General features: G+C 40.1%; 1 protein-coding gene across 1 annotated transcript in view; it reads right to left on the bottom strand.

Annotated features, from left to right (window-relative positions):
- The window catches only part of TXLNB (taxilin beta), a 52,372-nt gene that overhangs the window by 5,317 nt on the left and 21,270 nt on the right, over window positions 1–25,785 (bottom strand). The window contains exons 4-8 of the mRNA XM_050787363.1: window positions 25,221–25,391; window positions 17,021–17,215; window positions 14,784–14,903; window positions 9,984–10,058; window positions 2,356–2,448 (exon numbers count right to left, since the gene is read on the bottom strand). Of these exons, the coding sequence (XP_050643320.1) occupies window positions 2,356–2,448; window positions 9,984–10,058; window positions 14,784–14,903; window positions 17,021–17,215; window positions 25,221–25,391 (654 nt within the window). The remainder of the gene's footprint in view (window positions 1–2,355; window positions 2,449–9,983; window positions 10,059–14,783; window positions 14,904–17,020; window positions 17,216–25,220; window positions 25,392–25,785) is intronic.

Below are 25,785 nucleotides of genomic sequence, written 5' to 3'. Positions count from 1 at the left end.
ATGCAGCCCGTCTTTTTTGAACCTGAGGCTACTCACGTTCTTGTTTGTAGGATCTCTTCTTTGCTTGGATGAAGTGGAGAACAAGGCATGTATTCAGATGCAGCTTTCCTGGATGAAACATAGCTGGGCACTCGTGGCATGGTGCCAAGCTGCCTGAGGCTGGGTACCCATGGAGGCCAGAGGCTGGGCCCAAGACTGTCAGCCCCTGGCTCTGTAGAGAAGCTAGGTTTTTAATTTTGATCATATTTTAATTTAGTAGTTTGTAAACTTCTTTTTTTGTTGTTTTCTTGGTTTTTTGTTTTGTTTTGTTGTTGTTTGTTTTTCACTCTGTCGCCAGGCTGGAGTGCAGTGGCGCGATCTCGGCTCACTGCAAACTCTGCCTCCCGAGTTCAAGGTAATTGAGTAGCTGGGATTACAGGCGCCTGCCACCACACCTGGCTAATTTTTTGTATTTTCAGTAGAAACAGGGTTTCACCATGTTGGCCAGGCGGTCTCGAACTCCTGACCTCAAGTGATCCACCAGCCTTGGCCTCCCAAAATGCCGGGATTGCAGGCGTGAGCCACTGCGCCCAGCCAGTTATTTGTAAACTTTAAGGTCATCGATCTTTTTAAGAATGTGGTGAAAGCTGTGGGACCACACTTCACAAAAATGTGCATATGTGCATCTTTCTTTGCTAATTTCTAGGGAGTTCTCAGGTCAACTACTAACCCCAGATTAAGAACTCCTGATTTAATATTTATTCCACTCTTAAAAGTACATAATTTTGAAGTAAAAACATCTTTTCCTGTTCTAATTTATACCAGTCTTAAAATGCTAGAATTAAAAAAAAAAATTAAGAAAATAGATAGTTCTATTCTGCAATGGGAGAACTGTAACATTTAACAAGTGTCAATCTTCTTCAGGTTGCTCATTTAATTGTAAAATATATCATAGTATTTAAAAAATATATTTTAAGAGGATGTTTTCTACACTTCAAAACCATTAATGCCAATCCCTGTTCAGAAACACAGTTCTGATGCTGATTTTGTATTGGGAAGACACTGAACAAGCTTTAAACATTACATTAAATAATAATACTGGCACCTCATATTTGAAAAATAATTGTAAAAAGTTTAAATCCCTTCCAAAATACATTAATTTAAGTTCACAATCTTGTGAGTTAGGCAGGGGAAAGTGGTATCTGCATAGATTAAAAAAAAAAAAAAATTAGAGGCCAGGAGTGGTGGCTCATGCCTGTAATCCCAGCACTTTGAGAGGCCGCGGTGGGCGGATCACATGAGGTGAAGTGTTCGAGACCAGCCTGACCAACATGGTGAAACCCCGTCTTTACTAAAACTATAAAATTAACCAGACATGGTGGTACATGCCTGTAATCCCAGCTACTTGGGAGGCTGAGGCAGGAGAATCGCTTGAACCCGGGAGGCAGAGGTTGCAGTGAGCCGAGATCGCGCCATTGCACTCTAGCCTGGGCAACAAAAGCAAAATTCCATCTCAAAAAAAAGTAAATTAGATTCAGGAAGTTAAGTGAATTGTCTAACACCACTGGAGAATTGAATTCAGGCTTTCATCTTCTCATTCAAGGCTCTGTCAGTTATATCATATTATATAAGTTACGTTTTCTTCTAAGAAGGTTCTTGTAAGATGGCATTTCCTATTCTAACATTCTTTTGTATATTTGTATAAAGGTTTTTTTTGTTTTGTTTTGTTTCGAGACAGAGTCTTGCTCTGTTGCCTAGGCTGGAGTGCAGTGGCATGATCTCGCTCACTGCAACCTCCGCCTCTTGGGTTCAAGCGATTCTCCTGCCTCACCCTCCTGAGTAGCTGGGATTACAGGCACGTGCCCCCATGCCCGGCTAATTTTTGTGTTTTTAGTAGAGACGGGGTTCACCATCTTGGCCAGGCTGGTCTCAAACTCCTGACCTTGTGATCCGCCCGCCTTGGGCTCCCAAAGTGCTGGAATTATAGGCATGAGCCACTGCACCAGGCCAAATTTTTTTTTTTTTTTTTTAATTCTTAGAAGGTTATATTTTGACTTTAGTATATACCACAAAATGTTAAATTGCTAGCTCTGTTTTTTTTTTTTTTTTTTTTTTTAAGTTATCCATGGGTTAGAAAAAGAACTATTCTTTCTCAGAGTGAAAATGTAACCTAGAATTTTTGTACTCCTGCTAAGATTAATACACTAGATACTTACCAATTAAAAAATACAACCCAAACCTCATTCCTACTTATAAACATTTCATTACTTTGTGAAATGCACCAAAATATCCTAGTGAGAGAAAAAGGAAACCAAAGGAAATTTGCCTGTCAAAATAGAAAATGTCAATATTTTGTTGGTGATAAGCAATACTCACTTTGTCCATTTCCTGTTTGAAAGTGGCAAACACCTCATTGCTTTTTGTTAGCGTGCTCTGGAATTCTTCAAACCTTCCTGAGTAGAGAGTGAGCTGTAAACAGAGGAAAGAGTGGATCTTTCAGAATACTTCCAGAAGAAAACAACAGGTCATTGTTCATTATTTAAAGGAATTCTCAATATAGGATTAGTAATACGTTTAGTTATTTTATTTACTACAAGATTAACCTAGGTCAGTGAGCATGATTGAAATGCTTCTTTAAAATAAAAATGAAAACAGCCCAGGCGCAGTGGCTCACGCCTGTGATGCCAACACTTTGGGAGGCCAAGGCAGATGGATCACCTGAGGTCAAGGGTTTGAGACCAGTCTGGCCAACACGGTGAAACCCCATCTCTACTAAAAATACAAACATTAGCCGGGTATGGTGGTGGGCACCTGTAATCCCAGCTACTTGGGATGCTGAGGCAGGAGAAACGCTTGAACCTGGGAGGTGGAGGTTGCAGTGAGCTGAGATCGTGCCGTTGCACTCCAGCCTGGGCAACAAGAGCGAAACTCCATCTCAAAAAAAAAAAAAAAAAAAAAAAAAAAAGAAAGAAAAACGAAAAAAGAAAATATGGTATCATTATATTAAAACTTTTATTAACATATGTTGAGTACTATGTGCATGGACTGTATGTACAAAAGTATTTAACACGTGCGTCTGCATGAGGGACCTGCACTTCTAATGGGAAGACCATCTCAAAGACAACTTGACTATGGGACAATGGCTGCAAAGTCAAGTCAGTTAAGGACAGTGCGTGATCGAAGAAGGTGAGTGTGGCAGGTGATCATGTGAGTCACATGTTTATGGAGAAGGTGAACCTGGAACTTGGTCCTGAAGGAAGGGAAAAATTAGACAAATGAAAAGATATGATAAAGGAAATGTGGGCTGGACACGGATAAGGGCCATTACCATGATGCAGGTTGTATACCACTCTAGGCAGGTGCCATTTCTGTTTCAGACATCAGAGTTTTGTATGTTTCTGAATATGGCATTCCAGCCAATAGCAGTTAAATGTCCCTTTTTATCAAAATCAGTTTATTGCATCAGTTTTCCACAGATAGAAGTGATGAGTCTTGAAAAATAGATGCCTTTTTCTAATTTGCAGAGAAGCATTGTATGGGTTAGCATTTGCCAAGTGTGTGGCTCACCATAGAGACATGGCGAGCAGCATTTGTATTGCCAAGTCCTTAATTCTAGCGCTTGCATTCAGGGTGGAGATGGGGCAACACAGGGAAGCAAAGTGTGTAAATACTTGATCGTTAATGACAGTGATAACATAATAAAATCTTGTCTCTGAAAATAATATTAGGGTAGCATGTTTTGAATAAGAGAGGATTTAGTATGGATGATTCAGATTGGTCAAAACTCAATTTTCAAATGAATCTTTGGTACTCTTGAGTGTCCAGAATAGTCCCAAGTCCTCAAATGGGCATAACATTTTCATACAACACATTTTTTTGTATGAAGAAGCAGACTTGCAGCATCCATCAACAAACAAGGGCCCTGGCTGCACTGGACGGACCAGGAAGGCTGGGTTATCAGCTGGAAGGAAGGCATCGAGCAGTGTTATCAGTGTGAGTGTCTTTTTCAAAGCACAGAAAGCAGCCTGAATGAAAGCTGGCAGATTGGAGAGTCTCCAGTCTTGGGGGGTGTGTGTGAGAGGGAGTATGTATGAGTCAAACAATCCCTAGAGCCCAGAAAATTGCTTATCTAGAATGAGTTTTCCCCAATAATTTGGAGTAGCAGAGATTTTACTGCAGTAGACAGCAATGATAACATAAATTATTTCTGTAGAATATAGATTATCCAAAGAAAAGCCAAATGACAGCTGATCATCATTTTGAAATCTCTCATTAGTACTGTGAGTATGTGACATAACCAAAATTTGTTTCTCATGATTCCTTGACACACAGATTAAAGAGACAGAGTAAAGGGGCATCAAGGAATCCATGGCCAAGAAGGGGCTCTAGGGTTTTACACACACAGACACAGACTCTCTCTCTCTCTCTCTCACACATGCATGGTGCATAAGACAATATTTACTGTGGTTTTTTTTTCTTTCTTTCTTTCTTTTAAGAGACAGTCTGATTCTGTCACCCAGGCTGGAGTGCAATTGTGTGATCCTAGCTCACTGCAGCCTCAACCTCCTGGGCTTAAGGGACCCTCCTGCATCAGCCTCCAGAGTAGCTACAACTACAGGCATAAGCCACCATGCGTGGCTTTTTTTTTTTTTTTTTTTTTTTTTTAAACCTAGGCTGGTCTCAAACTCCTGGCCTCAAGCAATCCTCCTGTCCCAACTTCCCAAAGTGTTTGGATTACAAGTATGGGCCACTGTACCCAGCCAATCATGTACAATGTACTATGACATATTCTGTTCAATTGTGTTTTCATTTTTTTTTTTTTTTCAAAATACTGGCTGGAATCCACTGTGGGCCAGAATTAATTTCGGGGACCACATATGGGTCAAACCTCTCAGTTGGAGACACTGTGCCCTAGGGTTAGCTCTTGGGGACTGGCTACCTACCCTGCACATCATCCATTGGCCTAGGGTGGGAACAAGTACCCCCAGCAGATCCCGGTCACCTTCTGTCACAACATCTTTCCATTTGTATTCTCAGTCCGGCCTCTTTTGTTAACTTTTTTCCTTAATTTCTCCCCATTCTTTTTCCAACTTATCAGTAACTCTAGCAGAATTACGTAGACGGCAGACACTGTGGTCTCCTGAGCTGGTCCTCCCCATCCCTCTTGCAGCCCCTGTAGTTGCAGGCTGCAGACAGACGGGGCAGGAGTGAGCACATGTCTGGTCCATCTCACAGAGGCAGCCTTGTTGGAATCAGCAAGAACCACCACTCCCAGGACTTCAGCCTCAACATGAGCTAACAGACATTAAAAACTCTCAGGTTCGATTGTCTTCACTTGACTGGGTAAGGCTGTCTTCATGTCTTACTTTTCCATGTGTACCTGTTAAATTTTTCCATCGTGTCTCAAAGTGAAGGCTTTATAAAAGAAAAAGGCAGAATGTTCTTTGTGGTGTATTAATTGGGCAGATTTTGTTTCCGTTTCTTATGTTTTCTTGTTCCTGGCTCATTAGCATGGAGAAGACAGACACACCCAGAGTTCTGAGAAGTAGTGTCTTGATTCATCACCAGCTCTTCTGTGCTTTTTCTAGTTATGGTTTTAGTTTTTGTTTTCTTTCTATTAAATAAATTAATTGTAGTAAAATACACATAACACAAAAGTTACCATCCTAACCATTTTTAAGTGTATACTTCAGAATTGCTAAGTATGTTTCCAACATGGTGTAACCAATCTCCAGAACCTTTAACATCTTGCAAAATGGAACCTTTATACACATTAAACAACAATTCCCCATTTCTTCCTTCCAGTGACCAGTCTAATATTTTGCTTTTCTTCCTATTTGACCTCTCTGTCTGGTGGCAAAAACTATGGATTTCTCAGATAACTCTAACACTCTCCTACTTACTAAACATTTGTACTTCTTGTTTACTAAATGGATATTTGTTTGGGAGCGTCTTCCCTCTCACTATCGTGCTGACATGATGCATATTTGGTTTCATGTGTCATGTTCCCAGTATCACTTTGGTATTTCGGAGAGCCAGGGAAGGACATCCAGAGGTCATGCACAGATTTCCCCTGCCAGAGGCACAAATAGAAACAAACTCTTCTATGATTAGAACAACAACAAAAATTGCCTCAATATTTCACTTTTAAATGGGCCAACTGACACACACAGTCTTTTTACTGAGCACTAAATGTTAATTACAGACATTCATAGAGTATGGGAAACAGCTGTGTCCAGGGATCATCTTGGTGAACCTGTGAGATTTGGTTTGGGAGTAAGTCCCATGACAAGAACAGGTGCAGCAGTGCTCTCCTCTCACCCTGTAGAGGTACGGGGAGGATTTCAGACTTTAAAGACTCCGATTACATGCTTTTAACAATTTACCCACTGATCTTTCCCCTCGGGTAGTATTTTGTGTCCACATCAGATATTGCTGACTTTCCACATCTGCTACTGTCTTCATCCTTATTGATCCAATGAACAGTCTATTTGTAGTGACAATTGTATCCCATTGATCGTCTCTGACATTTATTCTGTTGCCTTGGCTTGTATAATTGAAAGCCAGACATCGCTTCCCTAAGTGAGAAGCCTGCCCTCAGTTGGCCAGCAGAGGTCTTGTGACTGAAAAGTGACTTCTCTAGGAAAATAACACAATCTGTCCTTGATAATTCTCTTGCCCAGACCTTAGAAATGGGGCCTTCGCCTTGGCCTCCTGCTACTCCCACCCCTTTAAAGACAGCGTAAAGCCAAAGGAAGTGTTGGAGTGTTACGCAGAAGAATCTGTGATAGAGTTTGTTTTCAAAGTTTAAAAGTTTTAAAAATATAATGTTGATACTTTTTAATGAGGAGTTTGTTTAAACATGATTACATGTAGGGATTCAGGACCTCTATTTTCTTCTTGAGGCTTAAGTAATTACTGGAATTTCAAAGGTAACTTGGAGACAAAAAAGAAAGACAAAGGAGGGTTCTTGCAATTAGTGAGGCTGCCTGCCTGCACTGTGGAACACTGCGGGCAATGGAGAAGAAGGCGGGGTCAACTTAGCTTAGGGCCACACTTCTTCAGCTCTGGAAGTTCTCTATGGTCATGAACTACAGCAGAATAGCATCTTGAGATCATCTTTTCCAGTGTTTCTTCAACTTTTTTGCAACTTAAGACTCCTGTTGGGCCGGGCGCGGTGGCTCACGCCTGTAATCCCAGCACTTTGGGAGGCCGAGGCGGGTGGATCACGAGGTCAGGAGATCAAGATCATCCTGGCTAACACGGTGAAACCCCATCTCTACTAAAAACACAAAAAATTAGCAGGACGTGGAGGCGGGCACCTGTAGTCCCAGCTACTCAGGAGGCTGAGGTAGGAGAATGGCGTGAACCCAGGAGGTGGAGCTTGCAGTGAGCTGACATCACACCACTGCACTCCAGCCTGGGCCACAGAGAGAGACTCCGTCTCAAAAAAAAGTCTCCTGTTGTCTGATATTTCCTTATACGAATCCTTACCTATGAAATAATACTACTAGTTCATACACTAATTAATAGTCAAGCAGAGATTTTTCTCTCTCTTATTGATGATTATATCACCAAACCTAGAACCATGCCTAGCACTTAGTAGATGCTCAGTAAATATTGGTTGAATTAATTATGCTTATTTTGGGCCAGACACTGAGCAAAATGCTTTGCATGCATGACTTGAAAACCAACTACATATATTATGTATGCATTAACTGATGTTCCTTTTAAAAAACTTAAACATAGGCATAATTTCCATCCACAGTTGCTGAGCAAGAGATGAAGTAATATCGGAAACAACTACATTTTAGATAGGAGCTGCTACCTTATGTGCTGGCTGATGTTCGAGAAACGCTGAAAAGTCATAGGCCTCTCAGGGGTTGCAGGACTCCAGACTGGGGTCATTGATTCATTATAGCACTTTCATTTTGCAGACAAGGAAATTCAGTTCCTTAGAGGTTTAGGTGAGTTGCACAGGGTCACACAGCTTCTCAAAGAGCTAGCACTCGGACCTGGTGCCTGGACTCGCGGATGAACGAGGAACAACAGCAAATCTAGAACCCCTGGTTGATGGTTTTTTAAGTTTGAGGGGGTATAGGTGGGAAATTAGATCAAAACCTTTGTATTTGTATTGTACAGGTCATTAAAGGCCTTGATTCTGATGCCAGCTGAGTGAATCACTCTGTCGCCTGCAGTTTAACAATATAATCTACTCTGCTCAAGTTGATTGTCTTCATTTTGCATGGAGGAGTAGAGATTGCATGTAGCAGATGATGTAAACAGTGCACAGCTTCAAGTATTATTTATTGTTCCCCTCAAGGCTCTGTGTGGTGAATGAGGCACAGATAGAATTAGAGGCCTTGGCTTGATTCCTTGAGGTCACACCCCCTTTCCTTCTGCTAGACAGTCAGCAGTCAGCCACCCACCCTACACCATGATGCGATGAGTTCCGTGACTGCCTTAAGGATGATCTTGAGTTTGTAACTCCGGGCCCTTTGATTCAGACACATTATGGTTCTAACCTCTATGCACCTAGTGTATTAAAACAATTCTTCTTTATTATCAGAGAATAGTTCATACTGGAGAAAATAATTTATTATTGCTTTGCTATATACACATTGCAGATATATGCTTTAAGAAGGCCAGATATGAAAATGTTCCCTGTATTTTGTCTATGTAGTGGTATAATCTGTGATTTAAAATTTCTTATTTGCTTTTTTCTTTTACAATGAACACGATTTGTGTGTGTGTGTGTGTGTGTTTACAATGAACAAGTACTCAGCTGTCAGCACATAAACATTTACAAATCTTAAATTAGTGATGCCCAGCTTGGAAGGCTTCGGATTTCCTTGCCTTCAGTGAATTTCTCCCTGTGACCTCACAGTTCCTTTAGCACTTGGGTGTTTCCCGGGGCAGCGGAAGTCCTTCTGTGGCCCGTGGCAGGACGGTACTCCTGGAACCCACAGGGACCATTATTTAGGATGGGCAGAGCCCCAAGATAGGGGGAAGATGGGTAGCTGGCTTTCTTCCAGAGTCACCTGGGGCATAAATGTCCAGAATGGTCCCCCTTTCTTTTTAGAATCTGAAATAGGACCCCCCAGAGTCTAACAGAAGCACATAAAAGTTGCCACGCAGCCAAATCAAAATGGTTCCTGACTTGCCTGCCACTTCTATCCATTCACCACTGACAAGGCCAACCTCTGATGGCACAGAAACTTGAGTGGTGACTATTTTTCTCATTTCTTTTCTTTTTCTTTTTCTTTTTTTTTTTTTTTTAATTGAGATGGAGTCTTGCTCTGTCACCCAGGCTGGAGTGCAGTGGCGTGATCTCGGCTCACTGCAGCCTCTGGCTCCTGAGTTCCAGTGATACTCCTGCCTCAGCCTACTGGGTAGCTGGGATTACAGGCACATGCTACCACACCCGACTAAGGTTTGTATCTTTTTAATAGAGACAGGGTTTCACCATGTTGGCCAGGCTGGTCTTGAACTCCTGACCTCAGGTGATCTGCCCACCTCGGCCTCCCAAAGTGCTGGGATTACACGCGAGCCACCGCGCCTGGGCCTCATTTTCTTTTTATGATAAATAATATCAAAACATGAGGACATTTTAAGAATCGCCAGTCATAGATGGTGCATCTAAGCAGTTTACATTTTCTTCTTACCTTAACAGGGCAATGAGAGGGAAAACACAGCAGAAATAAGAAGCGCTATATGGGAACCTGGACACTGGCTGACACTGTTGACCATTGTACTGTCATCCATTGTCTGTCAACAAACCTTTGACTGGATGTTGCTGGTGCAGAACATTTCTTTTTCATAGATATAATATTGTGCTTTTATTTTTACTTAAAAATACGAATAAATGTGAAGTTGTTCTTCATTTCCAACTCCCCCCCATCCCCTGCCACATAGGAGGACCTCTGCTGCCCACCTTTGGCCCCAGCCTTTTTATTTGGGGACCGCGAGGACAGCGCCCCCATGCCTCGTCCCCTTGGCCTCACCTGAGCCTGTAGGACTGTCTCCTGCTCCTTCAGCACTTTCGCCTGAAGCTTCCACTCTGCCGCCTGGTTCAGCAACTATGAGAAGAGAAAGTGTGTGGAAAGATGGTCAGATTGACCTTTTAGATTACTATTTGGCTGTAATTTGTCTATAAAACTTAATAACCTGCTCATTAACCTCCTTAAGTAATTTTTTGGGACTCTGAAAAGAATCTAAGAAAGCTAAAAAAAAACCAGGCCCAGCACGGTGGCTCATGCCTGTTATCCCAGCACTTTGGGAGGCTGAGCTGGGAGGATTGCTGGAGGCCAGGAGTTTGAGACCAGCCTGGGCTACATAGGGAGACCCTGTCACTAAAAAAAAAAAAAAAAAAAAAAAAAAAAATTAGTCAGGGGTGATGATGCATGCCTGCAGTCCCAGCAACTCAAGAGGCTGAGGCAGGAGGATCACTTGAGCCCAGGAATCTCAGGTTGCAATGAGTTATGATGGGGCTGCTGCACTCTAGCCTGGGCAACAGAGTGAGACTCCACTTCTAAAAAAATAAAGGAAGAAAAAGAAAAAGAAAGCTAAGAAAATAATTGGCCTAAAAAAGTTGGATTCTCAACTATAAACTAGTGGTTTTAATGAAAAAAAAAAAGCCTCCAGCTTAAGTATGAATCACAAAAAATTCAACTTCCCACCACATTCTGGAACCCTCTCTAGCAATCCTGGCCAACAATCATTCAGCCTCTGCTTGAACCTCTCCAGAACTTCCTCACTTGGTGCACTTTTGTCAGCAACTGTTTCTTTTCTTTCTTTTTCTTTTTCTCTTTTTTTTTTTTTTTTTTTTTTGAGACCGAGTTTCTCTTTTGTCACCCAGGCTGGAATGCAGTGGTGTGATCTCAGCTCCCTGCACCCTCCACCTCCTGGGTTCAAGCGATTCTCCCGCCTCAGCCTTCTCAGTAGCTGGAATTACAGACACCTGCCACCACGCCCAGCTAATTTTTATAGTTTTAGTAGAGAAGGGGTTTTGCCATGTTGGCCAGGCTGGTCTCCAACTCCTGACCTCGTGATCTGCCTGCCTTGGCCTCCCAAAGTGCTGGGATCACAGGTATGAGCCACCGTGCCTGGCCAACAACTGTTTCTTGATAGTAAACCCGGAATCATTCTCCTAGACCACTGTTCTCCACCATAGCACATGTGATACAGTAAGAAATATGTATGTCCTTGGTCTTTGTCCCTGATTCCTGACACAGAGCTTCTAACATGCATCAGAATCTCCTATGGAACATATTAAAATGCAGATGCCTCTCAGATAATATGATTTAGGAAGTACAGGGTGTGACTGAAATCTGTGCTTAAAGAAAATACCCAAAATGGTCTGGATATCAGTGGTCTGTGGATTACATTTTGAGAAATACGGGTTAGAAGTTTGACTTACTGGTCTGAATCCTGGCCCCTGAGAGCTGATGGGTTAAACTGAAAAGGTGATTTGGGCATACAATGACACACTCATATATAAGCTTGTAATTTTTAACTTAAGATGAATGTCTATTTCTCAATTTTGAGGAGGGGCTGTGGTCTTTGTTTTGGGTATGGATCTTCTGATTAGAGTTCAGAGGGTTTTTTATTTTGTTTTTATTATTATTTAAAAAATCACATACATAGTGTGCCATATAAGATTTCTAGGTTGTTAGGCTTGTGTGTGTGTTTAGCAATAGTGCTACAACCTAAAAATACTTGTGAAGCAGCTTGACTGGATAATTCTCTAGAGTTTTCCACTTCCCCCCAGTCTTTTATAGCTACTCATATCTAGTTTGACAGTTTTTTGCCACTTGTTTGCATTTAGTCTTTCAAAGCACTAAGCATAATTTGCACAAACAGTTTTTTGTTTTCATACTTATATTTCATCAGTTTATGTAACATCCTGTTGATTTACACAAAAGCAAGTGCAATTGGAAAGAAAAGGTTTGTGCAAAGAGCTGATTCTTGGTAAGCTCCACTTTACTAAACTGGGGCAAATATTTGTAGCCCTTCCAGAGAGTGGCTTGGTAGACCTGCGAGTCAGCATGCTGTGGGCATCAGTCAGTGTGTTTCACAAAGACAATAGTGAACATCAGAGATCAATTTGGCTAGTCTGTCTGGAGGCCATCAATTAAGAAGTTTCTCTTATATTTGAAGATAGGCTGATTTAAATTTCCTACTTTTAGTTTATCCCTATTGTAAAAAAATGTCCACGAGGTCTATGCATTGCTTATGTAATCGGAACCAAAAAAACCAACAATACAATCATTATTTTTAAAAACTGGAAAGCATCTTTTTCCTCATCTAAGTTTGTCTTTTTCCTACGGCCCAACCTCTCCATTTGTAAAATGGGTTGTATTTGTTCCTCTATGCTTCCCAGTGTGCAGTGAAGATTGATTCTTAATAGAAGTGCAACTGACTGGTCCTATGAGAGGACTAGGGCAGCTGTGGAATAGAAGCCCTACAGTGTCCCCTCTGGCCATCTAAGGGGAGTGTTGGCACTGTGCCTGCTTATTGTGAGCTGGCTATGCAGCCTTGTTGTGACTGGTGACCCCTGACCTCGAGGGAGGCTGGTGGCTGCCTATTCTGCCTGGATGACCTGATACCTCATCACTTCCAAAGGGAGGTGCCCGAGCTGCAACCCAGGTAGGCGGCTAGCTTCGAAGAACTGAGGGGAGCTCCCTGTCTTTGACTCAAATCTGTTTTGCTGAACCAGGGCGGGGTGCTAGTTTCTTGCTAAGGCTGGATCGTCTCAAACCTGCTCTCCAATGTCTCTCATGTGCATCTTTGTCTAGTTCTTTCTCGGTCGTGTCTCATGTGTTATATAACAAAGTACTGATATCCTGTGGGAAGCATATTTTACCCAAGAGGGTAATTACACCAATGGTGGAATTTCTATTCTCTTGGATTGTGAATAATAATTGAATGTTTTATTTCTTGCTTTCAGAGCTAGGTTGTAGATGGATTTCATAAATTAATCTTTTTCTTAAGAGAACATGGACTTCTGATTTGAAATTATCCAATGTCCACCAGATTATATTGCCCAAAATTTGTCTTTTTGTTGCCATGTTTGAAAAGTTATTTTAAAATTACTATTCTAACCAATTGAATTGATTCTGGTCTGATTTTGGGTAAATGAAAAGCTCAAGATCAAAATGTGAAATGGCCAAATTTGAATAATTGGTCCATGGACTATGTTTTACCTCTCTCTCACCCCAGCAACAGATACATGCCTCAACTCATACCTCTGAAACACACATCTGAGTGTGATGCATCGTCACAGAGAGTGTGGGCTTTGGGAACAGACGCACAGAAGATCAAAACACATCTTGCTCAGTCAGCAGCGTGTGACCTTTACAAGTTGTGTATCTTCTTGGAGCCTCAATTCTCTCATCTGTAGAATGGCCTTACAGCTTTTTAGGGGGTGCTTGGAGTTAATGAGATATCAATAAACACTGCCACTCAGTTTCCTCAGGCCAAAACTTAGGAGTCATCCTTGACTCTCTCCTTTTCTCTTTGTCACCAGCTTCAGGTCTGCAGCACTGCCTGTTGATTTCACATTGAAAACAACTTTCATCCATTTCCAACCCTCTTCTCTGCTGCCATATCCCTAAACCAGGTCATTGTCACATTTCATCTGATTGCTATAGTAGTCCCCTAATTGTCTTCTTGCTCTTTTGTCCCTCTGCAGTCTATTTTCCATCCAGGAGCCAAATTAATCTTAGCAGATGCAGAGTAGATCGTGCCATCACTTCCTTTGCAGAAGTACCCAGTACTTTCCCATTGTATTTAGAATGAAATCCAAATGACTTTTTAAGCCCTACAAAGCTACCCGGTTTGGCCCCTGCTTACCTCTCCAGCTTCATTTTGAACTTTTCCCCCATGCTCTTGCTTCCCTGACCTTTTCCTGTTTCTGGAGCACACCAAACTGGCTCCAGCATTAGGGCGTTTGTTGCTGCTGCAGATGCTGGAGACGATGCTCCAAGTGGCAGCTCCTCATCGGGCAGGGCTTACTCAATCAAGCATTCTTCCCTCCAGGAGGCCTTCCTGGTCACTCAATCTAAAGTACGTCCCCTTCTTTGGCCCCTTCTCAAGTTTCTCTTTATTTCCTTAGTAGCAGTGATTATTGTCTGTAATGACCCTTCCTTGTTTGCTCGTCTATTGCCTGTCTTTTTCCAGTTAGACTCTGATCTCCATAGTGGGAGATGGCCCTTCTCTGTCTTGTTCACGGCTATGTCCCAGCACCTAACACAGTGCTTAGCAGATAACAGGCACTTGAAAAATATGTGTGGAATGGATGAATGACGATTTTATATAGAAAGTAGTGTAGATACGGTGCCTCAGACTGGGCTGGCTAATTTAGTGCTCCATAGAAGTTGGGGCTCTTTCTCCATCAGCCTAGTGCTCTTTGACCATTATAAAAACAACTTGCAGCCAGGCGCGGTGGCTCACGCCTGTAATCCCAGCACTTTGGGAGGCCGATGGGGGTGGATCACCTGAGGTCAGGAGTTCGAGACCAGCCTGGCCAACAGGGTGAAACCATGTCTCTACTAAAAATACAGAAAAAGTAGCCGGGCATGGTAGTGGGCGCCTGTAATCCCAGCTACTTGGGAGGCTGAGGCAGGGGAATCGCCGGAACCTGGGAGGCAGAGGTTGCAGTGGGCCGAGATCGCACCACTGCATTCTAGCCTGAACGACAGAGACTCTGTCTCAAATAAATAAATAAATACAAAACAACTTGCTCAGAGTGTCTCTGACACTGAGTTGGAGCAGATATGCAGAATGACTAAAATGATAAGTACATATTCCTTTTCTCGTTTGTGTCGCTCCTCTGCTTCCTTCATCATTTCTTGGGCCTGCTCAAGCTTTGCATCCACCAGCTTCTGCTGCAGTTCTCTGTGTTTAAATATTTTGTCCAGATGCTAAGAAAAATAAAGTATACATAGAAAGTTTGGTTTATTATTGGTGCTTAAAAATGCAAAATAAAATAATTCACATTAATATACATTCTCCAGGTTTTAAGATGTAAAAGAAGAGAGGGATAAATGCATTGGCATCACTTACAGCTTTATACTAAAGCTGTAAATTGGTGAACCATGCCCACCCCCAACTTTGCACCACACACACAAAGGTAGCTACAAAAGGTAGAGGCACCAGAGTTCAGCAGTGTCAACACCAAAAGATCCATACAATATTTTTCTACATTTGGTAACTATTAGATATGATGCTATTTATTATGTTAGACAGCGCAGACAATCATCTATCAGTATACAATATACAGGGGCTGCAGTTGTATTATTTGGTATTTTGGCTCTTTCTGTGACTATAAAACCACTTTTAATCACAACATTAGTGCAATTTATCATGATGAATTCTCCGCATTCTTGCCTCTGGCGTTGTGAGAAAGTCTTGGGGTGCCAGCATGTGGTCTGAGGTCTGGGAGTGAGGCCTGAGCTCCCCTGAATTCTACTCTGTTGCTCTGGTGGGGATGACAAGGCCAAGGGTCATAGAGAAATTGATTTGCAAATATGCAGAGCTCGCCACACCTTTTGACCTCTGGACTAGTTTGGTGAAGAGAAACTTACAACTCTAGCTCAGTATGGATAACTTCCTGGTCACTAGGAGGTCCCATCAGAAACAGGACATGGAATTCTACCCTTGGGCTTTACTTAGAACCAGTCCCAGGAATATACAACTAGTATAGCAGCCCATTCCCATCTGAGATCTCTCTGAAGAGTATGGATATTTTGCTTTCACTCCTTCCTTTCTTCTTTAGTCTGAACCTCCACTCTGGAGCAGGATTGATCCTCGTGACAAGATAAAATGGTAGCATGGCATTTTGGCTTACTGTGAGGAGTTTCTTGATTTACCTAACCACTGCGACCATATGCTGTTGGCTCAGTTTTGTGCTTGATAAAATCTTAGCATGTTGCCAACGGAGCCGCTTTGACTATGTTATGTTACATTTTAAAGCAGAGATTTAAAATTTGGGTGGGATAGGGAACAGAATATGATGTATCAAAATCCTGAGAGGGTATTTGGAATCTTAAAAACATATTAAATATTAAAATATAATTTGGTGATAACAAAAGACGTTGATCATCCCCCTAATATAACCTATTCAAAGTAAAAGGCTTTTGGCTCTTGTGACTGTGGGTAAGTGGTTTAATCTCTTAGCTTCTGCTTCCCATCTATAATATATTATTAACTAGTGCATAAGATTGTTGAGACAATTAAATGCCATATGGTATGTAAAGTTCAGCACTTAGCACATTGCCTGATACAAACTAAGCACTGAATAAATGACATAATTATTATCACAATAATGACATTATTAATACTATTATTGGCCTAGTAGGGTACAGACTCTTTTTTTTTTTTTTTTGAGATGGAATCTCACACTGTCTGTCTCCTGGGCTGAAGTGCAGTGGCGTGATCTCAGCTCACTGCAACCTCCGCCTCCCAGGTTCAAGCGATTCTCCTGCCTCAGCCTCTTGAGTAGCTGGGATTACAGGCACCCACCAACATGCCCAGCTGATTTTTTTGTATTTTCAGCAGAGACAGGGTTTCACTATGTTGGCCAGGCTGGTCAACTCCTGACCTCTTGATCCGCCTGCCACGGCCTCCCAAAGTGTTGGGATTACTAGGCATGAGCCACCACGCCCGGCCAGAATACAGACTCTTAATTTAGATGACATGGCAATTCTTAAGGAGTGCGTGAGTTATTTCTGGCTATACAGAGAGGATTTTTAAAAGGCTGAGAAATATTATTTTCAAGGAAAACTGTGCCCACAGCCTATCACTTTCTATTTATTGCCTTTACTTTGCAATGATGCCAGTTTTGAAGAAATCCCATATGACTTTCAGTCAGGTATTTTGTAAGACCATCTGTCTTCATTTTGGCTAGTCAAGGAAATCCAATCCTAAATATGAATCTGTTGAGAGGGCTGGCTGTAACTGTCTTATTAACCAAGTTCCCACCTTGACCACCCAGATCCGGATCTATGTCCTGTTCTAAGTTGTTTGATGTGGTTCTCACCTCCTCTCTGAGCTCATACTGATCAATGATGCTTTTCAGCTTTTCTGCAAGCTCTGTGTTCTCCTGACAGAGCTTCATATTTCGCTCACTCTGCTGCTCAATCTGGCCCTGGATGTCCGTGAGGGTACTCTGGAAATGGCTTGTGATTTCCTTCCTTTTCTCTTCTTCCTCACGTGCCCGCTGAAGCGCCTCTTCCTGCGAATAAAAAGCAAAACATTTTGTTTAAATGCACCCCGGGTTTATAGAACTCAGGATTAGGTCACCCAGAGGAGATGAGTGTGCAGAGTAGGTGGGATGTTTTTTTTTCAGTTCTCTAGAGCTAAAGCTGCTCAGCCCCAAAATAAATGTATGAGTAAAGGTTTCAGCTGTGAGTACATAGTTACTCAGAACAGGTGCTGTGAAGGCCTTGAATTTGTAGTCAGTGATGAATAGACTTGTTTTAAAGATGACGGGTCTCTTGCTGAGTGAATGAACTGCAGCGATTTCTAACAAACACACAGTCACACAATTTTGATCTCTTGGCTGTGGCCTGAAAAAAAGGCCCCTTGAGTTTACTGATTGATGAGACAGATCATGTGTTTCTCTGGTTTGGTAAAGCGAGAACAATAGATCTTATATTTCCCTATAAAAACCATGGCATATTAACCACATAATTGTATTACCAAGTTTTGTAAATATAAGTGATCACAATAAAAATTTTCTCTTTGTGAGAAAAAACTTTCATCAAAGAGCTTTAAAAAAGGAAACTAAGATAGCATAGCTCAATTACAGCCATTCAAGAATATAAAAGGGAATCTTTCCAAATATGCTGGATATTATTTTGTTTTTGAAAGAACAATCATTAAATGTGTCACATAGGGTAATTAAAATGTTCAATGTAAATTTTGAATCTGAAAGCAATATTAAGTTTCAAATCTTTAACTCTAAAGTGAAACATCTAATTTTCCTTCTTCCGCTTTGTTAACATTGAAGAATTGCAAATTAACTTTTATATCATTTCTGTTCTCTTTTCTCCTAAATCAAAACTCTCCATTCATTGCTAGCCACTGACAATGAGCTCCAATTTCCTCCATATCTATATTGAGAAGTGCTTTGTGATTGTTATTCTTTTCGAATAAAAGGGTTTAATCTTGCTACATCCTACCAAAGATAGAGACATTTACGTGGCTGACAAATGATACAGACATTTTAGGATTCTTTTCAGTTCTGATTGTTAATATGAAAGCTTGCTTCGTTGTTGGCAAGTAAAATTATACTGCATTTGATTGCCTAACAAATTCAAATTATGTAACAGGATTTTTTAAAAGAAATAATAATTTTTAACAGAAGTAATTGTACAGATCTTTATCATAACAAAATAATGTGATCAAAATAAAAACTGATGCTGAAAATATATGCTCTGAAAATATTTTATCATTAGGTTTCTTCTTTCCTCTACAATAATAACACAATTCCTAACTCTAATGTGACTCCTGATATCAAAATCATAATTTATTCATGTTATAAACCTTTATTAAGCAACAACTTCTCAGGGGTATTGAAGATATCTGTACTTCCTAAACTGAAGAAATAAACTATCTGAGATATTATTTCCCTAAACTTTGTATACTAACACTTACTATATGTGTTTCGCTAAAAATAATTATGGCTACCAGTTAACAGCAATTAAATATATGTATGATTGTGATTGTTTCCACATTGGTCCCGATTAGCTTAAAAGTCAGCGTTTGGAATCAGAACTACACACCATGATTTGAATGCTATTTGTATTTATAAATATTCCATGAATGAATAAATGAACCACCCCATGCAAGTCTGAAGTTTTGTTTTATTTTGTTTTGTTTTTTTATTGGGAACTGGTTATAGAAAGAAGGTACAGATGTTAGGATGGCACTAAATAAATGTCAAACAAAGAATCATAACCCCCAATCCTGGCCCAAAAGATGTCATCTTGCATTTATATATATATATATATATATATGTGTGTGTGTGTGTGTGTGTGTGTGTATGTGTGTGTGTGTATATATTTTTCTTTTTCTTTTTTTTTTTGAGATGAAGTCTCAATCTGTCACCCAGGCTGGAGTACAGTGGCACGATCTTGGCTCACTGCAACCTCCACCACCCGAGTTCAAGTGATTCTCCTGCCTCAGTCTCCTGAGTAGCTGGGATTACAGGTATGCATCACCAAGCCCAGCTAATTTTTTTATTTTTAGTAGAGATGGGGTTTCACCATGTTGGTCAGGCTGGTCTCAAACTCCTGACCTCAGATGATCTGCCCACCTTGGCTTCCCAACGTGCTGGGATTACGGGCGTTGAGCCACTGCACCCGACCTATGTTGTTTTTCAATGATACAAAAAGAAATCTAGCAATATCTTAAAACATTTGAGTCCATTGTTAAAAGATTTTCAATCATTTGGACAGCATCTGAGATAAAATTATCTTTTCTTTATCAAATACATTATTCAAAGTCAAAATAATGTCAGTAAAATTGAGGGATGAAGTCTGAGATAACAAAGGAAAAAACCTCGCAAGCATCATTGTGCATTTTACAACTGGTGCTGTGCCTGGCACATAATCCATAGGTATTCAGTAAATGTTTATTTAATGAATCAATGAATTATTAATTTATATACAGACATATGAGTAGCTTGGACTAGATCATTTCTACAGTCCTATCCACATTAAAATTCTGTGATATTCTGATAACAAATGCTTCTCATTTCTTTGGGAAAATTATGCTCCCTGAGACACTCACCCCTCTCTTACTAGGCAGTTCTTTTTCAGTATAGTTTGAGGCTCAGATTTATCACTTCAAATATATGTATCATTTTGTTGCAACAAACCCATGTCTCAGACTTTCATCAATCCTTTCTTAAGTTATCCTAAATTGTGAGGTTCTGTGTGTGTGTGTTTGACTCATTGAAGGAGCGGTTTTAATAATGAAAAGTAAAAGCTAAAATTTGTGATGGTAGAAATACCTAGTTATACATTGTCTTTCTATATCTTCCCAAGCTCCCAGCACATGGATTTTAGATTTAGGTATACTTAAGCTGTTTCACTAGTATGGCCAAGGAAGCTCATATCAAGTTGACCCTTCTGCAAATAACAACTATAAGCTCTGGATGAAATGCAAGAAACAATGATGACACCAGAGAGTAAACAAAATCAGACAGACTCTGGAGGGAAGTTGGCACTTGTACATGAGTTTCCTATGTTTTTAGAGCTTTTAGCTTGAGAGAAATCTGCAGTTGGCAGGAGTATGAGATGGGCAAAATTCTCATATAAAACATACCATCTTCCATATTGGAAGAATAAGAATACAGAGTTTTGGGCAACTAGAGTCCCTCAACAGTGAGGGGGAGATCACCCCAAAAAAGAGAGAGTCAGAGAAATAGAGCCCAGATCCTGTGAATAAACTTTACACAAATCTGATTGGCCTTGAGCCACATGTGTACAAAGCCGTCTAGCTAAGTAAAAAAGAACTGAACTGAGATTTCAGCTGCTGCTCAAGAGACAAAGTTTATGGTTTGAATCTAACCAAATTAATTGTCTGCTTAAAAAAATAAAAAGTATTCAGCATATAGTAGAATCCAGATTCTCCACAACATAATAGTCACAACATCCAGGATCCAACAGACAGTGGCTTGACATATGAAGAATCAAGAAAATGTGATCTATTCTCAAAAGAAAAGACAAGTAGAGGAGGCCTGTTCTACAATGCTGCAAATGTGGAATTAGCAGACAAGTATTTAAAAACAGGTATTATAACTATGGTCAGTGATGTAAAGGAAAATATTATCTCAATGAATGAAAAGGTAGAAAATCTCAGTTGAGAGATTATGTATAAAAAAAGAACCAAATGGAAATTCTGAAATTAAAAATTGCAAAATCTGAAATGTAAACATCACTGGATGGATTTAGAGCAGAACAAAAATAAGAAAGAAAAGAATCACTGAATGTGAAGATAGACCAATCAAAATAAGGTAATCTAAAAATAAAAGAGAAAAAGTATTGGTGAAGAATGTGAAGATTGACTCGAAGGCCTGTAGGACAATATCAAAAGGTCTAATACACATAGAGTTAGAATCTTAGAAGGAAAGAAGATGGAGAGAAAATGGAGCAGAAAAACTATTCGAAGAAATAATGGCTGAAAAAAATTAAAATTTGGTAAAAGACATGTAATTACAGATACAAAAAAGCTTAGCAAATACCAAGTAGGGATACATACGGAAAAAACCACTCCTGGCCATAAAGCAGTAGAAGTTCTGAAAGTCAAAGATCAATACAAAGGCCTTGAAAAGGGCAGAGAAAAAGGACATAACACATGTGGAGGAACAATAATTTAAATGATTGTTGATTTTCATGAAAAATTTCAAAAGCCAGTATAGTGGAACATTTATATAAGGCTAAAAGGAAAAAAAACCCACGAATAGGTTCTCTCAATGCAGAATTCTATATCCAATGAATTTAGCCTTCAATTAAAAAAAAAAAAGATGTTTTAAAGATAAAAGACAACTAAGAGAATTGATTACCAGATTTGTACTGTAGGAAATACTAAAAGAAGTACTTCAGGCTGAGGGACATGACATCAGACAGAAATGTGAAGCTACAGAATGAATAAAAAGTATCAGGAATGATAAACATCTGGGTAGATAAAAGCGATAGTTTTGTCTTTAAGAAAAAATACATATTATTGTTTAAAGTAAAAATTATAACAATGTCTCATCGGCTTTACAAAAGTATGTAAATATAATACATATAATGATGATAGCTTAAAGGCTGAGGGAGTAAATTAATCTATTTAGTTGCAGTGTTTCTACGTGTTATGTGAAGTAATACAACATTAACTCCAGGAAGACTATGAAAAATTAAGAATGTATATTGTAATCACAGAGTAACTACTAAAGATAATGCATCATGTTATAATTTTAAAATACAAGAGATAAATTAAAATGTAATTTTAAAATATTCAAATAATTCAAAGGAAGGCAGGAAAAGAACAAGAGAAACAAAGTAGAGGTGACAAATAATAAACAAATAATAAAATGGTACACATATATCAAACCACATCAATACATACATTATATGTTAATGGACTAGTGCTGCAATTAAAAGGCAGATACTGTAGGAATGAAAAGAAGTAAGATCCAGCTATATGCTATCTTGAAAGGATGCACTTTAAATATAAAGACCCAGGCTGAAAGTGAATGGATGAAAAGAGATACACCAGGCAAACAATAAGAGTAAGAAAACTAGAGTGGCTAAATTGATATCAGATAATGTAGACACCAAGACAAAGATTATTACTGGCCTGGTGTGGTGGCTCACACCTGTAATCCCAACACTTTGGGAGGCCGAGGTCAGCGGATCACGAGGTCAGGAGTTCAAGGCCAGCCTGGCCAAGATGGTGAAACCCCATCTCTACTAAAAATACAAAAATTAGCTGGGCATGGTGGCAGGTGCCTGTAATTCCAGCTACTTGAGAGGCTAATGCAGAGAATTGCTTGAACCAGGGAGTTGGAGCTTGCAGTGAGCGGAGATTGCGCCACTGCACTCCAGCCTGGGCGACAGAGCAAGACTCCGTCTCACCAAAAAAAAAAAAAAAAAAAAAAGATTAGTAAGGGACATTTCATAATGGTAAAATCACCAATAGGACATAATAATCATAAATGTATATACACCTAATATTAATGCTTCAAAGTACATAAAGCAGAAATTGGCCTAATTAAAATAAGCGGACAATTCCACAATCATATGAGATTTTTAACTCTCATTTCTTAGCAACTGATAGATAAAAAAATTCAAAAAAACAAAAATGATTTAAAGCTAATTGTTACTTATGGAACACTACACCCACCATCTGAAAAGCATTCTTTCGAAGTACATATGCTATCAAGATACAGCATGTATGATAGGCTATAAAAATTAAATAACACTTCTAAATAATCCCTGGGTCAAAGAAAAAATTAGAAAATTTGAAAATATTTTGAATTTGTATTCTGATTTTGACATTTAAAATATACTTAACCTTGGACAACTGATTGGGATTGCTGAGTGTCAGTTTCTTCTTCAATAAAGTGGAGATATTAACCTTCACTGGGTTATCGTGAAGATTAAATGAAATAATGTATGTAAAGCACTTAGCATAACTTCTGGCATAATAATGATACTTAACGTCGTTGTTCATAATGAGAAGCCATGACTGAGGGTATATGGGCACACTTACAGGGTCTCCTGCTACTTCCATCATTCTGTCTTTGTTTTTTTTGGTGGGGGAGGGTCTCTAACCAGTTGGATGGTATTAATAAGATCTCTCTCTCTTTTTTTTTTTTTTTTTTTGGGGCATCGCTCTGTCACGCAGGTTGTAGTGTAGTGGCACAATCATAGCATACTGCAGGCTCTAACTTCTGGGCTCAAATGATCCTTCTGCTTCAGGCTCCCAAGTAGCTGGCACTGCAGGAATGTGCCACATTCAGCTGATTTTCTTGATTTTTGGTAGAGACAATGTCTCACTATCATAAATGTTGCCCAGGCTGCTCTCAAATTCCCAAGCTCAAGTGATCCTCCCACCTTGGCCTTCCAAAATGCTAGGATTACGGATGTGACCCGCTGTGACCAGCTGATCATTCTGTCTTTCACTACTACCCAAGAAGACCATGCTGTATCATTCTACTCTTTATATTTCTTTGTTGATAAATGATCCCGCCCTATCTGATTTAATTTTTATCTCCTTACTGTGTAACATTACACAGTGGATTTACGTAGACACACAGGAGATTTATGCATCCTTTGAATCCAAATCTTGAGTTGAGGACAATGCTTCCATCCTCAGGCCCCCATTCAGCCTGGGTGTCTGTCTTCAGTACCATTGTTGACAAGACGCCAGTAGCCCATCTCCTAAAACTTGCAATTTGAGACTTCGACTTCATCACGCTGGTTCTCCATTTCCCAGATATCAAAAAGCAATTTGGAAAATGAGGAACCATGATTATCTTCTATTTTTTTTCCTAACTCAATTGTACAAATTCAGCAATGATTTTCATGTACTCTGTTTCTTGAAGTATCTCTTTTTAAATGCTTATAATAATAACTACCTCACAGGAACCTTGGTGTCTAATTAATTATTGTTTGTCAAAAGCTTTAGGATCTTCAGCTGGAAAGGGGATTGGGGAAGCACACAGTGTCATCTTGGAGAGCTCTGCATCTTGCTATATTGAATGGAGCTAGTGTCTCTGTGTAATCAAATTGACCACACTGCTAGGGCTTACGCTGTAATTAATGAAACCCGTGCAGACCCAATGAAGTGAACAGTCTATTATTTTTAGATTGAATAATTAAGCCTGAAGAGCTTCAGTGCTTTTTCCAATAGCTTCCTTTTTTTCAGATGACTATTGACATTTTGGTTCTCAATCTCATTTCATTGTGTCAATTCGGTGTGTGTCCATTTATCTCATGTCATGCAGAATTCATTGTAATACCAAAAATGCTGAATCTTTACAAATGTATTTTTTAAAAAGAACTAAGGCCTACCTTAGAAACAAACTCAACATAATAAAAAAGTAAGGGGAATGGTATGCATTTTATTTTATTTTATTTTATTTATTTTTTATTTATTTTTTTTTTGAGACAGAGTCTCGCTTAGTCGCCCAGGCTGGAGTGCAATGGCGCGATCTCGGCTCACTGCAAGCTCCGCCTCCCGGGTTCACGCCATTCTCCTGCCTCAGCCTCCTGAGTAGCTGGGACTACAGGCGCCCGCCGCCTCGCCCGGCTAATTTTTTGCATTTTTAGTAGAGACGGGGTTTCACCGTGTTAGCCAGGATGGTCTCGATCTCCTGACCTCGTGATCCGCCCGCCTCGGCCTCCCAAAGTGCTGGGATTACAGGCGTGAGCCACCGCGCCCGGCGTATGCATTTTATTAAGGGCCTGCACTGTGTCAGGTACTATGTGGGTACCTTACATATTCAACTTCATCTAATTTTTTCCGAGCCACACAGTGAAGCTGGTCTAATCTCCATTTTATGGATGAAGAAAGTAGCTTGAGGAGGTTAAATTATTTAAGGATACCAGCAAGCAAGGGGCAGAGGCAGTATTTGAACCCAAGCCTCTCTAATTCTAAAATTCACACTCTTTCCACGAGTAGCAGAGGCCTGTCTCTGTGCCCATTCAAGAAAGTATGTTATTTGAGCCATTGGGACATACCTTGAGAGTCTTGTTGTGTCTCTGCAGCTCCCGGCACAGACTCTCCAATTTGCTTCGAGCGAGGATAGCTCTGCTGTGTTCACCTTGTAACTGGTCCTTTTCTTTTTGAATTTGTACCTGTTTCTTTTGGAGGAGCTTTAACTTCTTTTGCTCAGTACGATGTTCATCCAGCTGTACACATGGAGATACAAACATGAAAGAAAATGGCAGGGATCTCCTTGGAGTCGATAGAAAAAAAGCAAACTTAAAGATTACTCTGTGGTTGTTTGGAAACATTCTTTGCTATTATCTCTTCCTCTGGAAGTAAATGAAATTCATAAGTGTCACCTTTGTAGTACTTGAAAGTATAGTTTTCAGAGCACAGCATTGATAGGTTTTTCATTATTACTAGTCTCTTTTTACTTTGATCTATTTTTGGATGGTCTAGAAATATTTTTCCTGAGTCTATCTAACCAATATTGAATAGCCAGACAAAATCGAAAGGCATGCCTTGGAATCTGTAAACTGCCAGAGTTCATGACGATGCCTTGCATTGAGGCAGCGATCAACAGTCTGTCTGCCTGGG

This window comes from Macaca thibetana, chromosome 4 (assembly GCF_024542745.1).
Source record: "Macaca thibetana thibetana isolate TM-01 chromosome 4, ASM2454274v1, whole genome shotgun sequence".
NCBI classification, from domain to species: Eukaryota; Metazoa; Chordata; class Mammalia; order Primates; family Cercopithecidae; genus Macaca; species Macaca thibetana.
This window is presented reverse-complemented; position numbering and strand designations above follow the sequence as displayed.